Source organism: Chelmon rostratus, chromosome 10, assembly GCF_017976325.1.
Source record: "Chelmon rostratus isolate fCheRos1 chromosome 10, fCheRos1.pri, whole genome shotgun sequence".
In the NCBI taxonomy this organism is placed as follows: Eukaryota; Metazoa; Chordata; class Actinopteri; order Chaetodontiformes; family Chaetodontidae; genus Chelmon; species Chelmon rostratus.
Window position 1 is genome coordinate 5199617 of NC_055667.1, and position 13258 is coordinate 5212874.

The 13258-nt window shown below is 41.4% G+C and overlaps 1 protein-coding gene across 2 annotated transcripts in view; it reads left to right on the forward strand.

Moving 5' to 3' along the window:
* Positions 1 to 13258, forward strand: part of soga1 (suppressor of glucose, autophagy associated 1) — a 105646-nt gene that overhangs the window by 8343 nt on the left and 84045 nt on the right. For both annotated transcript variants that reach the window (XM_041945313.1, XM_041945314.1), the window contains exon 4: positions 12424 to 12573. In XM_041945313.1, coding sequence (XP_041801247.1) covers positions 12424 to 12573 — 150 coding nt within the window. The remainder of the gene's footprint in view (positions 1 to 12423; positions 12574 to 13258) is intronic.

The following is a 13258-nucleotide window of genomic DNA, read 5'->3' on the forward strand; positions in this document are numbered from 1 at the left end:
CCTCACTGTTGGAAGGCGATTGTTGCACGTCACGGTGCAACTTGACCATGACTTGTTGAGCTGCTCTGCACTGAGCTGCTTTACAAAAGAAATTGGCTTAACAGCTGTTGATGCTTTAAGGCCCTGATTTGATCACCGACTCACATGCGAATGCACACACACACACACACACACACACACACACACACACACAGACTTAAACTGAAACACACACATGAACCTCCTGACACCCTGTTTTCCCTCACTGTCCCTCACTTGACTGTCTTTCTATTCACGTGGCCTTTAGAGCTCCTCCAGGAACAATATGGGGGCTGGTGAGGGTTATAAAGACAGATGTAGAAAAGATAGAATGAGAAGTGTGGGAGGTGGGGGGTCTGTGTTGACGTGTTTGTCGCATAAATATCACATTCTCTCATTTACGTTGATATATTGTGTGTGTGGGCTTAATGTGGTCCTCGGCAGGGCTACGGCCATCAGAATCTCCTTGAGAATATGTGACATCATTTCCTGTCCCACTCGCACACTGCTCTCATTCCCACAGGCTACAGACATCTGGACACACACACACACACACACACACACACACACACACACACACAGGAAACAGTTGTTAGTATTCTCATGATGTCAACACTGCAGTTGTCACCAGATTTCCAGAGAGAATCAGTTCTGCGTTTGCCTTTAAGGGGCCGACTGCATGAACTGTCTGGCACTTAACCATGCCTTTCAGGTGAGAAAACATGTTTGTCAGGGATTTGAGTGAACAGATCCTTTAAAAGGATACGCCAACATTTAGGATAATCTGCTTGTTTTTGCCTTACCAGGTGTTATATGAGAAGATACATAGTCCTTCACTATAAAGAGTGGTCCAGGATGTGTTAGCTTAGCTAGTTGCTGGATGCCCAAATAAGGAGAGACCTCAGACCACTACAGCAGTAAACCAGCTTTCTGATGCTGTGTATAATATTTGTGCTACACATGGCACCAGTGTAGAGTCTGTGCCATTGATAATGTAAATATTATAGAAACAGTGGGCTCAAACGTTTCTCTTTATATTGTCTTCTGTTTTTCACAATGCTACTTTCTATGATCATACCACCTCGATACCATACACACATCATCTGTTGCGGCTGCAGACTGTAATGTGTGTGCTTCCTGTAGATGACGTTATGGACTTCTTCCCTCTCTCACTCCCTTACAGATACATATATATTGCCATCATTGTGAGGACCCTCAGTGAGATAATACATAGACTAGCCTCTGACCCTTCACTTCACAACCCAAAGTCTTAACACTAAAAAAAAAAGCAAAAGCATTTTGGAAAAGTGAAGGTCAGACGAAATGTCCTCACATCTGAAAAAATGTCTCTTGAGGACTTGAACAACTTAAACTGGTCCTCACAAAGATAGAAGCACGAGAGCAGACACACTCACAGTCGTTAGATTAGAGCCGGGAAGCAGCAGCAGTATCCGGTCCATTTATCTAAGCAGGGCCAGCTCCCTCATCTCCATATGCTATGTTTATGTATGTATGTATGTGTGTGTGTGTGTGTGCGCGTGTGTGTGTGTGTGTGTGTGTGTGTGTGTGTGTGTGTGTGTGTGTGCGCGTGTGTGTGTGTGTGTATCCCTGAAAGAGAGAGAGAGAAAATGGAAAAAAACATCAGTTTAGTTGTTGTACTTTATGAGCTCAAGTGAAGGGTTCCTCTCTCTCTCTCTCTCTCTCTGTCTCTCTCTCTCTGTGACACACACACACACACACACACACACACACATCCCAACCCCCACTTGCACCATGTGTCATTCACACACTGTTGGAACAATTTAGTATTATCTCTCCTGCCACATGTGTTGATTATTTCCACCATTATAGTTTCCGCTGCGTGTGAGTAACTTGGGAGTTGCCATTGACTGTATCCAGTTAGCTCCAGTATTAGCTATAGGTAGAGTATTATCAATAAAATGTAACTGAAATGTTATTTGTGCTAACACAAGCCTTGGATGATTTTTAAACGAGAGAACAAAGCTGCTATTGTTACTTTACACTCTGTCCTACTGGCATCTTGGCACAGAGTGGATCCTCCAGCGCTGAACAGGTGGAACCTGTAACAGAATAATGTAGCTGGCCTCTTATGCATGGGAAAAAGTTACTACCCAGACTAGAAACCTAGTACTATCCAGGCATGCTAACGTTTGCAGCTTAGATTAGTATAGGCAAACGTGTTTAATTTGTTCCAAACACCTTTGCTCTTTTAGGTTTGGACAACACCCACTACAGGCGCCTCAAGCTGATCCCAAGTCTTGGCCTCTGGACCAATCTGGACATATTTTAATGGACTGGTATCTGCTCAAATGAAGCAGATTAAAATCCAAAAGTGTTTGAGTGAATTTTGTCCACTTCAGCCTGCCAGTGTTTCTCACAGCTCACAGTGACCACTGCCGGGCTGAGAGTAAAAATTATAGTGGGTGTATGGGAAAAATCATTTGGTTGTAGCAGAGGTGGACTCTGCTCTGACACATGTGTTGGCTCTGACGGTGCTGACTTTCGCTCCCACTGGTTAAAATGAAAAACGTCGCTGGTGGCAGGCAGGAACCAGGCCTCCAGTATTCTGATCAATTCAAGTCTGTTATTTCAATGTGTCAGATACATATTTAATCAACATTTAGGCAAATATTAATATTGGATCAAAATCGATATAGAAGATACCCACAATTAATTGACTCTGATTGGGACTGGGGCCAAAACAAGCTTGATTGCAAAATCAAGCAAAGCTGCATGCTGTTTTTTGAAACGGGAGAAATCCAGAGCTCGACAAACCTGCTGTGCCTGCTCGTGGTTACTAAGCCATGCTTGGACAATAGCTGCTCGGGGGTGGGGTTCACAGAACAATCAATTGTGCTGAAATTATTTTCTGATTAATCAATTTGACACGCTTGACAATCAGTGAGTCTTTTAAATCATTAATCAAGACAAAATGCAAAACATTCACTGGTATCAAATTCTCAAATTTGATAATTTACTGCCTTTCTCTGTTTTATATAATTGATTTTTCTTTTTTGTTTGTTTGTTTTGGACTGCTGTCGCTGTAGTCACAGCATCACCTGGGTGGCCATTTTTAGCAGTTTTATGTCATATCAAGCACCACTGCAACTACTAATACAAGTACTGTATCTACACTACTGGAAAGGTGCCTGTATGTATGCATGAACAGATGCATGGATGGGATGGTGTTTGGAGATATTGGAGGTGAGATCACACTTTTCTAACTGCCAAGTGACACGCCAAGCATTGTGGGAATTCATCACATTCCATCATCCACTGTCACTTCCCTCTGTCCCTCTCTCTCTCTCTCCTCTCTCTCTTCATCCAAAGATAGATAAAGAGAGACACAGTCTGTACTGTAACAGCTGTCACGCCAGTGGCTCTCTCTCCCTTTCGCGCATAATGGTTTTATATATAGACACGCAGCGGATTACTTGTGATGTAACACCCTCTAAATGGGCGCTGAGAGGCCAGATTGTTGGACGAACGTCAAAAAGGTCAACAGCATCAACGCTAAACACACCAGGGCTACTTCACACTTACTCACAGCCTCCAGCAAAATCCTGCAATTCTCAATAAAATATGCAAATACCTGACAATCTTTGAATTTTAAAAGCACTAATCATAAATTGTGTACAAGAGAGCAGCTACATTAGTGATGTGGAATTTTAGTCCATACCTGCCTCCACTGTGGATGCTCGTGCATGTTGGACACATCATGATAAGTTGTAAGTATCGTGGCTGGGTCCTTGAAATGGAACGATGACAGCGCTCACCCAAAAAACAGCTGTTTTGCACTGATGCAATATGAGGCTTTTGCAAGAAATCCACACAGGAGATGCACATTGGGGTAGATAACAGGTAGAGAACCAAAGGTGTTTGTCTTTCAAGTTGTCATCCATTGTTTTATAAGAAGAATAAAGTTGTGTCATCCATCAAGGTATCTCCTCAGTTAAGTTAAGTTTTCCAGGACTTCAGCATCCTCAGATATAGAACTATGGAGGATGTTTCAGGAGCAGAGATGGAAAGTAGCAAGATTCATTTACTCCATTACAGTTGCGAGATGTCTTTGAGGATTTCCATTTTGTTCAGCTTTATATTTGTATTGTACTGCGTTGCAAAGGTAACTGTCATACTTTTATCTTTATCTATTTTTATCTACATTTATCTGATGGCTGTATATTGATTCTTTGCAGATTAAGACTGTGCATGCAAAACAACATTCAGAAAATATCATGTATTGGAATAGGTTAAACTGTGTATTTTAACAGAATAGAAATTATAAACTTGAAGTAATAACCAAGTGCAGCTAACTTGAAATTTAGTATTTTTCATCACCACCACTGGACAGAAATGACTTTCTTTTTCTTGTGAAATATGCCCGATATATGTGTGTGCATGTGTGCAATGAAGCATGTCTGATTTATAGTGAAATCAGATGGAGACAGAGCGGCAGTCTGTTCTGGTTCATCAGCCATTTAAGAACCATCGGTGTGATTGTGACAGTCGTTATCTGTCTGCAGCTGCGAGCTGATTCTGCAGTACTCTCCTCCGTGATAAACTGAGGGCTTCAGCAAAACAGTCAGCAGTCGATAATTCTACAGGGAGCCACACTTTCTGAGCATACTTCATCGCTCATTAAAAAAACAATATAGTCACCTCCAAGGTTGACTTTAAGACCTCAGATGCTTTTAAGTTTCAGTGGAGTCATCGTTCCACTACATGAAGCCACGGTCTGTGATTTGATGAACAGCATGCAGGACTGAGCCCCTGTAGAGTGCTGAGGTAAATAAAAATACAGGTCGAAGGAGTGTCTCTGTCAGATTTTGCATCAGTAGAAATGGTCGTGTTCTTATTTTACTTGGCAACAGGAACCAACGCAGGAAGCCGAAACACTCGGATATAGATCAGAGAAGCGAAGTGAAACAGCATCCATAAGTAAAATTGTGGTTTGTGGTAAATTTTAAAAAACATGACCACGACGAACTGACACAAGCTCCTTTCAGCCACAAATTTAATTTTAAAACAACAGAGGACTCGGCTGCTGAGCTGGTTTTTTAAAGTGGACAAAGCCAATGCAGTATCATAAATTCATTTTATCCAGAGTGACTCTGTGTCTATTCCTCATAGAAAGAAGGCCCTGATTCAAACCCCATCAGGGCAGAGTCAAGCCTTTCTCCAGTTGTCGTGTTTCCTCCCACACTAAAGACATGAATGTTTCAGGAGGTGGTAGAAGTACTGCTGCCACTGCTCTGGGCGAGGACTGCAGTTGTCCCCAGGTGCTGTACTATTGCCACCCACTGCTCCTAAACAGAAAGGCATGAAACACAGAAAGGATCTTTATGGGAAGAAATTACGCGTACTGTAGTTTAAAGGAGTGCTCTGTTTGTTAGCCTGCCAGGTTTTGGATAAAGAAATCATTCAGTTTCACCTCTGTATGTTCAGTAGAGACATTGTTTGGGGACGAGTTTATCTTAGCTTAGCTTCAAACAAGCAGGGGGAAACTGCTAGCCTCTGTCAAAGAGGAAAAACACACGTTACAAGATCTCCGTACTGGTCTTCAGAACATGTTGTTTCTTGATCGCTAGGAATTTAGCCACCAAAACATTAAGACGGAGCTTGGCCTATGGTTTCTCTCTGCTTTCAGAGTTTGTGCTAAACTAAGCTAAGCTAAGCTAAGATAAACACATCAAAACAGTACCACTGTAGTTAAGCTTTGATTCTAAAACGGTCTTTTTGGGAAGTGTGACATGACAAAATGTCCTCTTTTTTTTAACTTCAAAACTCATTTTGATCCTGACAAAGACAAGTGCAATTACACACACACACACACACACACACACACACAGCTGTTGTGTTTCCATAACGGTCATCTCTCTAACGACTTGCCTTGTGTAGATTTAATCAGAGAGGTTTGTGTGTGTGTGCACAGCCAAAGTGTAGAGTGGATAACAGGAAGAACAAGTATCTGGTTGTTGAACAGAATAAAACACACATCCACACATAGTGTACATGAAAGACATCCAAGTGATGACTAACTGCCACTTGCTGAATGATATTACTGTTTGCCCTGTGGCCTGTGTGTGTGTGTGTGTGTTTTGTTGTGTGTGTTAGGAAAGTAACAGTTGAGAAACCCTTGCTGTCTCCGCCTGTGGAGGTTTGTTTTTTTTCCCTACTCTTCTCATTCCATATGCTCTCTGTCACACGCACGTACACACACACACACTTACACTCACACGTACACACACTCTTTAACACATACACACATGTACACGCACACACATCCACACATGCTCTGTCTCACCCAGCTCGGCGGCACCCTGACTGAATGCTAATTACATCCTATAGCTCTGTTACTGGGTGAAACCGCAGCTTCAATGGCGTTAAATTCCTTCACGTTTTCCTTGAACATAGAAGAACAATGCAGCATTTATTAGGAGTCAAAGGCTGACAAAGGGCCGTTGAAGAGGAGGGCATTATAGAATTCAGGAGAGGACAAAGAGGAGGAAAAGACAGAGGAGGAGAAGAGGGAGATGAAGACCCATAATCCTGCAGTGGAGGAAACATCCCATGTTTTAAGGCTGCTCCATTTTTTTTAAATTGATGCACCAATCAAAATTAAGCACACTGTGCTAATCAATCACCTTTTCTGTCCAATTTGAATTGAGCAGCTTGAGAGGGACGGAGAGAGTAAAATGATATGCAAAAGATTTCCATTTGGTTAAAGTGGTGACATCCAAGTATCTTCATATTCCACCTCCATATTTCTACTCATCGTTTCTGCTCCACACCTCCCAGAGAATCCTGGAAATCAGACATTGTGGGACTGTGACAACTTTTTTCTTCCTTTGACTTTCTGTCCCATTTATTCAAGCCCCTGGAGCTATACGGGACCCAACTGTACCATCGCAAAAGGAGCAGCAGTAATTAAGTATTAAAAGAATCCATTCAGGTTCCCGTCTCTGCATTATCACACTGTCAGCCATTAAGTTCAATGAAAACAGAAGGTTCATGAAGAGCTACGGCACACTAGCATTTCTTTCTGTGCCATTAATGTGTGCAGAGAGTCTGCTGGCTCTGTCCTGCTGTTTTCTGTCGATGTGGAAGCTGCGGTCGTGATCGAAGGGAGCAGCACGTTATTCATAAAGTGGACTTACAGAAAGCCTGCATCAACAGTTCCTCTAAACTGCAGGACAAACCAACAACACACACAAACATTTGTGAGCACTATTAGGAGGACATTCGTCAGCGCCTTCCAAAACCGTTGCAAGCCACTGATCATTTTCTGACCTGACACGGTTCTTTGGCCCCTCACCCCCTCCATCCCCCTCGCGGTGTAGTAGGCGAAGGTTTGAGGGCAGCGCTCTAGGAGCTGGAGCCCTCCCCCGGGCGACTGCGTTGTGACCCCCCCCAACTTCCTCCCCCCACCCACATGTGCAGGTGTTAGAGTCTTGTTATAATGTCTTAAATGTTGCTTTGTGCCGAGGTGTTTTATTTACCATCCCACACTGGTTCCCCCCATAACGGGTGCACAGTCTGGGATTAGCTTTTTTTCCCCCTCTCCCTCCCCCTCCTGTTTTCATTTGTTTTTCATCTAAGTAAGCGAAGCGCCGCCCTGCTGGCTGCATCGTGGTCCTCCTGTCCCTGTCTCCCCATGTCAATTATTTGTACTGTGCCTTTGTGTCCTCTGGGACGGGTTGTAATCGAATGTAATTTCGTATAAACGCTTCTGATTCTAATTCTGATGGTGTACAACAGGTGGTTCCCACCTCAAAGTCCCAAATCTGATTGATCCTCCATTAAACCACCTGACCTCCTCTGTCTGTGGGTTTCGTGGCTCTGTAAAAATGGTCAAACCATTTCCTCCTTCGCTCCCGACAGACGAGGAATAATTGCCACTGTTGCTCAAGGTCTTTTACACTTGGAGATGGCAAAGAGATGATTATTAGCCCTGCCTGTTGACCTCTGATTGGACAATTGCTTCATTAACTGGTTGAAATAACCTTCTGGCACAACAGACTTAATAAATAAATCTGTGAGCACAGATGTGGGCAGTGATTCAGAGGTCTGGAAACAGGCTAATGAGTTGCATGCTACAAGCTAATTTTGTATTTTGACTATTGATGGTTTCAGGCGGGGCTATTATGTCTTAGCAACCAACTAATGTACTCAAGACCTAAGTGGATAGTTTCAGACAGCTCAAACTTTGATATGTTTAGATGAGGTCATGTCACAGAGACCTCAAGGAAACTTGAATTTATGTTGCTGTTGCAAATTGATTGTGCTGAAATGCAAAAAAACCCACAAAATTGAAACAACTTATAAAGAATAAAAAATAAATTGTTGTCAGTCGAATAGCAACATTTTTCTCGCAGTTGTTAAGCTGGTCATTTTTCGTTTTTTATGACTGATTACATGACATGACAGTAAGTAGCAAAATGATATTTTATTGTAAATAATGAGGACTGTTACCTGCATTTGAAGGGAGATAAAATGATCAGAAGATGAGCGACAATTTAACAAAATTGAGAATTAGATGGAACTGTAAAATGGTGTAAAAGAGAGGAACAGAAGAGACAGAAGTAACAGAAAGTACAAGGGGAACTATGAGGAACTATTGAAAGGAGAGAATGTGAATGACAGAGGGAAATACAGGAGGTGTACAGAGAGAAGAAGAAATGCACTGTCTGCACACACACACACATTAAAACATGAATTGGAGCGTGGTGGAGCTCAGGGAGCCACTGGGTCGAGTGAGAGTGGGCAGTACAGAAGGGCATTGTGGGACTCAGCTGCACACTGGCACCGGTTCAAACACACACACACACACACGCACACACACAGACATACAGACACAATAAATGCACACTACTAGAAATTGTGTTCAGAGAGATTTTGCAGATGAACAGTGAGACGCACACACAAGTTGTGCAAGTGGGAGCCATGTGGATGCAAACAGGCGCAACACACAAACAGCATTAAGAGAAGGCACACACACACACTCACATATAATTACAAATTGTGGAAGTATTAATTATGCTGACGCACAATTAGATAAATCTTCTCTTTCACACAGTGATCACACCAGAGCTGCAGTTACTCTTCAGCCTTCCCTCCACACAAACATCTAATGTATAATATGCATTAAAACTTTTTATGTTCAGTGTCTGTTTATTGCATCTGTGAAATGAATGATGTAGTTGAGGTCGGCATTTTTTAAACGTTTTTGAAAACCTTTCTTTAAGCATTAAGTAAGGTGACACTTTTCATTCGTGTTAGGTTGCTGTACCACAGAGTTAAAGTCATTTGGGCTCAGAAATGACCAAGTCACAAAACTGCCAGGTTTTGCTTTGCTTTGAATGGACCAACCCTTCACCTTGTTTCCATATAATCAAATGAAAGCAGCTGGCAGGACATTTGTGCTGACCGGTACTGCTACAGCAGGATAATGTGGCTTTATGTTGTCACCACTTTGAGTATGTTTGAGATTCTTACATCTTTTTCCAGGTGCGACCAAATCACCTTACAAAATACATCGTTTTTATTGAGGAAAAGGATTGTGAATAAGAACTGAATTAGGCCTACACTTACTAATTGTTAGCATAAAAGTAAAATCTATGATCACAAAACTCTTAAAGACCAGCTCCCACTAGATTAAGTCAGTGTTTAGGTTAATGGGGTCCAAGTACATTTACTAGCTATTGAGTGATTGATTTAACACGGGCCTTTTCCTCTGAAACTGGATATATCCATTTACTCAGCTCCTGATGGGAATCATTAAAGTTTCATTTCATCAAGTCTAATGCAGCCTTTGAGATAAAAGCCCTCATATTTGGTTTCAGTGGAGCCAAAGCAATCATTTTGAAGTTAAAATGTATTAAACAAACTGATCTCTTCTATCTGCACTTTTTTTCCCATCATTTTGAACAATCACAAAGCACTGATTGAGCCTGATACAGTGGATGAGCGTCTGTCCAGTAATGGAATTTTTTTTTTTTATTGGGGTGAAAATGTTAAGTGGTAACCGTGGTGACACACAGCTGAAGAAATTCTGTTGTTTCATGTTAACATTGTCTTTTTTAATATTTACCAAACAACCAGCTATGGCAGTGATATGAATGCAGTTTCTCAAATCACACAAATCAGTGTCTTATGCCATGAAGTGTGGGGCGCTGAAACGATTTCAAACAAAAGAAACAAAGGAACAGGAAATGATTTGTCGACAAAAAATCATGTTCTTTTACCTTAAATTCATCCACCATGGAAAATGGTTAAATTGTAGAGAATTAAAATGGAAAACATGGAATTTAGGACGAGATGAATCTGGAAAAAAATGAAAAATGATTTCATACAGCCGACTTACATCTGGTTTGTAAAACTGCTATTTTATACAATTGTCAACTGAATATATGTGCAGTTTAATAAAAGTATTTCAATAACGAAATAGTTTTTTGGTCATGAAAAAAGGTCAGATTCTACCGCTTAAAAAAAACTGCATCATCAGATGGCAGTGAAAGTTTGCATATTGCAGCATGAGTACGAAATGGCCATGATTAAATCTCTGAATATGATGTTTTATGTCACTTTTGTTGCTGCTCCTGGAAGTCTTCAGACATTATTTCTGGAACAAAAAGCCCTCTGAAATAACCACAACCAACAAAGATCAGAAATTACAGAAATGAAGGCTGTGGTTTGGCTCTCAATGTGAGCTTTGTTCATCCTTTTGTCATCAGGACATGAAAGCAGGATCCAGAACACCTCATTTCACGTATTATTGTAATGCCAGTATACCAGTATAATACTGTATGATGTCGACAGCAAAATGCTCCTTGAAACTTTATTTTTAAATGTTTTTTACTCAAGCATCATGACCTATGCACATATATGTCCATATACGTAGATAAGCATGCATATATCCATACAGATTTACATGCACTTACATCACAACATGCTCTTTTTCTTTAAAAAAATAATAACAGTAAAAAAAATACAAAATGCAAAAGAAAAGAAACCCAATCTAGTCCTTCAGCTCTGTCCCTGACCCCCAACACTCCTTTAATCTTTCATTCAGTTTCATTACTAATGGACTAAAAATTCAACAGTATCACGACTAAGTTTCTGTGTAAAACGACTCTCACCACTGCTTCACTCACATTGGTTCTGTTTACCTCATAACAATAATGATCATTCTAATTTTCAATATTGTAACATCATAATTGCATGAATTCCACTAAGTTCAATGCAGTAATCAGGTGGGAGTCCTGTCATGCTGTGTTCATATCACACATCAGGGCGATGACTTTGTCCTAGTTTGACTCTTTGACATTAGAAACTTTTAATGAATGAATCCCCTGAGGGGAAAACAGTCAGACGTTCATAAGATCACATTATGTATAAAAGATCAGTTTCTGCCAGAGTGGTATTAATTATCGTTTTGGCTTTATTAGATTAAAAGCAAAGGTTCCCACTGATTGAGACGCCATATTTTGTAGAACCAGCGTTGAACTGGTCCTGTTTGCACTGGCAGCATTCCTAGAACATATCTGACACTTGGAAATTCAATCAAATAGAGCCAAGGCTCTCTGTCTTTTCCTGGACAGAGATTAGTAAGATAAAAAGTAATCTCCTGAGCAATATCCCGTGATGACAGTTTAAAGGTTATTGTACTGTAGTCAGCTCTGGCAAATGAAGCTCTGGTTACTGCAAGTTACTCACAACTCCACCTTGTGTGCTGTATTTTGGGGAAACACACACAAATCACTTGCAATAGGAAATAACATAGCTCTTGTTTAATTCCTATTTGCTCACATGCTGTGTGTTTTGCTAGATATTCATCTTTTCATCCGTGCATTTGGCACAAATGAACATTTTGGAAGTACGTGGAGAGACTGTTGGTCAGATGACTACTGTAAGAGGGTTTTCAACCACTTTTTTCCTCGGTCACATTTTTCAATGCTGATCTGATATGAAAAGATCAATCTCCTCAACTCCTTCACTGTGTTTCCGACTTAATTACCTTTTTTTAACTGATTTTGTGCGCAAGAGATGATGACTGAGATAGTGGAGCTATTACAGAGATCTGAGAAGGCGGTACAAGACGTGCATTTAATCTTTCTCTGTGTGTGTGTTTTACCAGGTGCTGATTTAGCCTTTAAATCAATGTGACGCCATTCAGTTCAGCCTTGTGCCTTGAAAATGATACAGAAACGCTGCGAGGTCCGATCTAGTGAGATTGCCATCGTGACTTTTACATAATAGTGACTCGGATGCTTATTTAGAGATGAGACCAGCGCGTTAAATTGCAGTCAGATAAAGTGGGGAATTGATTGTAACGGGCACCGACCTAAACTCTTCTTCCTCCATCCCTCCCCTTCACCCTCTCAGGTGGCGAAGGACGTGTCCATCCGTCTCCACAGCCAGCTGGACAGCGTGGAAAAGAAAAGGAGTCGTCTGGAGCAGGAGAATGAGGAGCTTAGGGTCCGACTGCAGGATCTGGAGGTCGCCAAACAGGTCCTGCAGCAGGAGATTGACAAGGTAGGATAATCATATCAAAACTGTGTTGTGTGGAGCCAGGCCAGGAGGGGCCATACTGGGCTCAGCTGGGCTAGATGGTTCAGTGAATGGGATGGATGCTGTCTGGCAACATTTGTGTTGAAATATTTGAATTCTTGTAGATGAAAGGCTAATTGTCACAAAGCAGGAGTGAACAGAACTGGAGCAGTTTCTAGTTTTTGAGTGTTTTGAGTTGTCCTTGTGCATGATGAGCTAAGCTGTAATAAACATCATAATGCTTGTGTTGTCCGAGCAGCAGTCATCCATTTCACCATTGTATTGTTTAGTAAACTTTTTGATGAGGAAGATTACTCTGGGCTAAGTTTAGACTGAAGTGTCCATTTGTGTTTGGAACAAACTGGAAATTTCAGCTTAACATTGAGGCTTGTGCAGATCCTTATTTAGCCTGTCATCCTTTTGGCCCTTTGAAGAAAACAATGTTTACTGTGCTCCGTTTGCCCAGGAGCCTCAAGAGAGCCGATCTCTGTTCTCTTCTAGTGTTGACTTCACTTCTGCCACTCTGCTGCCACTCCAGGGACTTATTTGTTATACCAAGTGCAGCCAATAAAGAGCTGCAATGAAAAGGAAGAATCAGATTTGATGTCAGGGCCAGCTGAAGTGAAAATAAACAAAGTTGGCGTTGCATTTCTTTGAAAGAGGAAAAAAC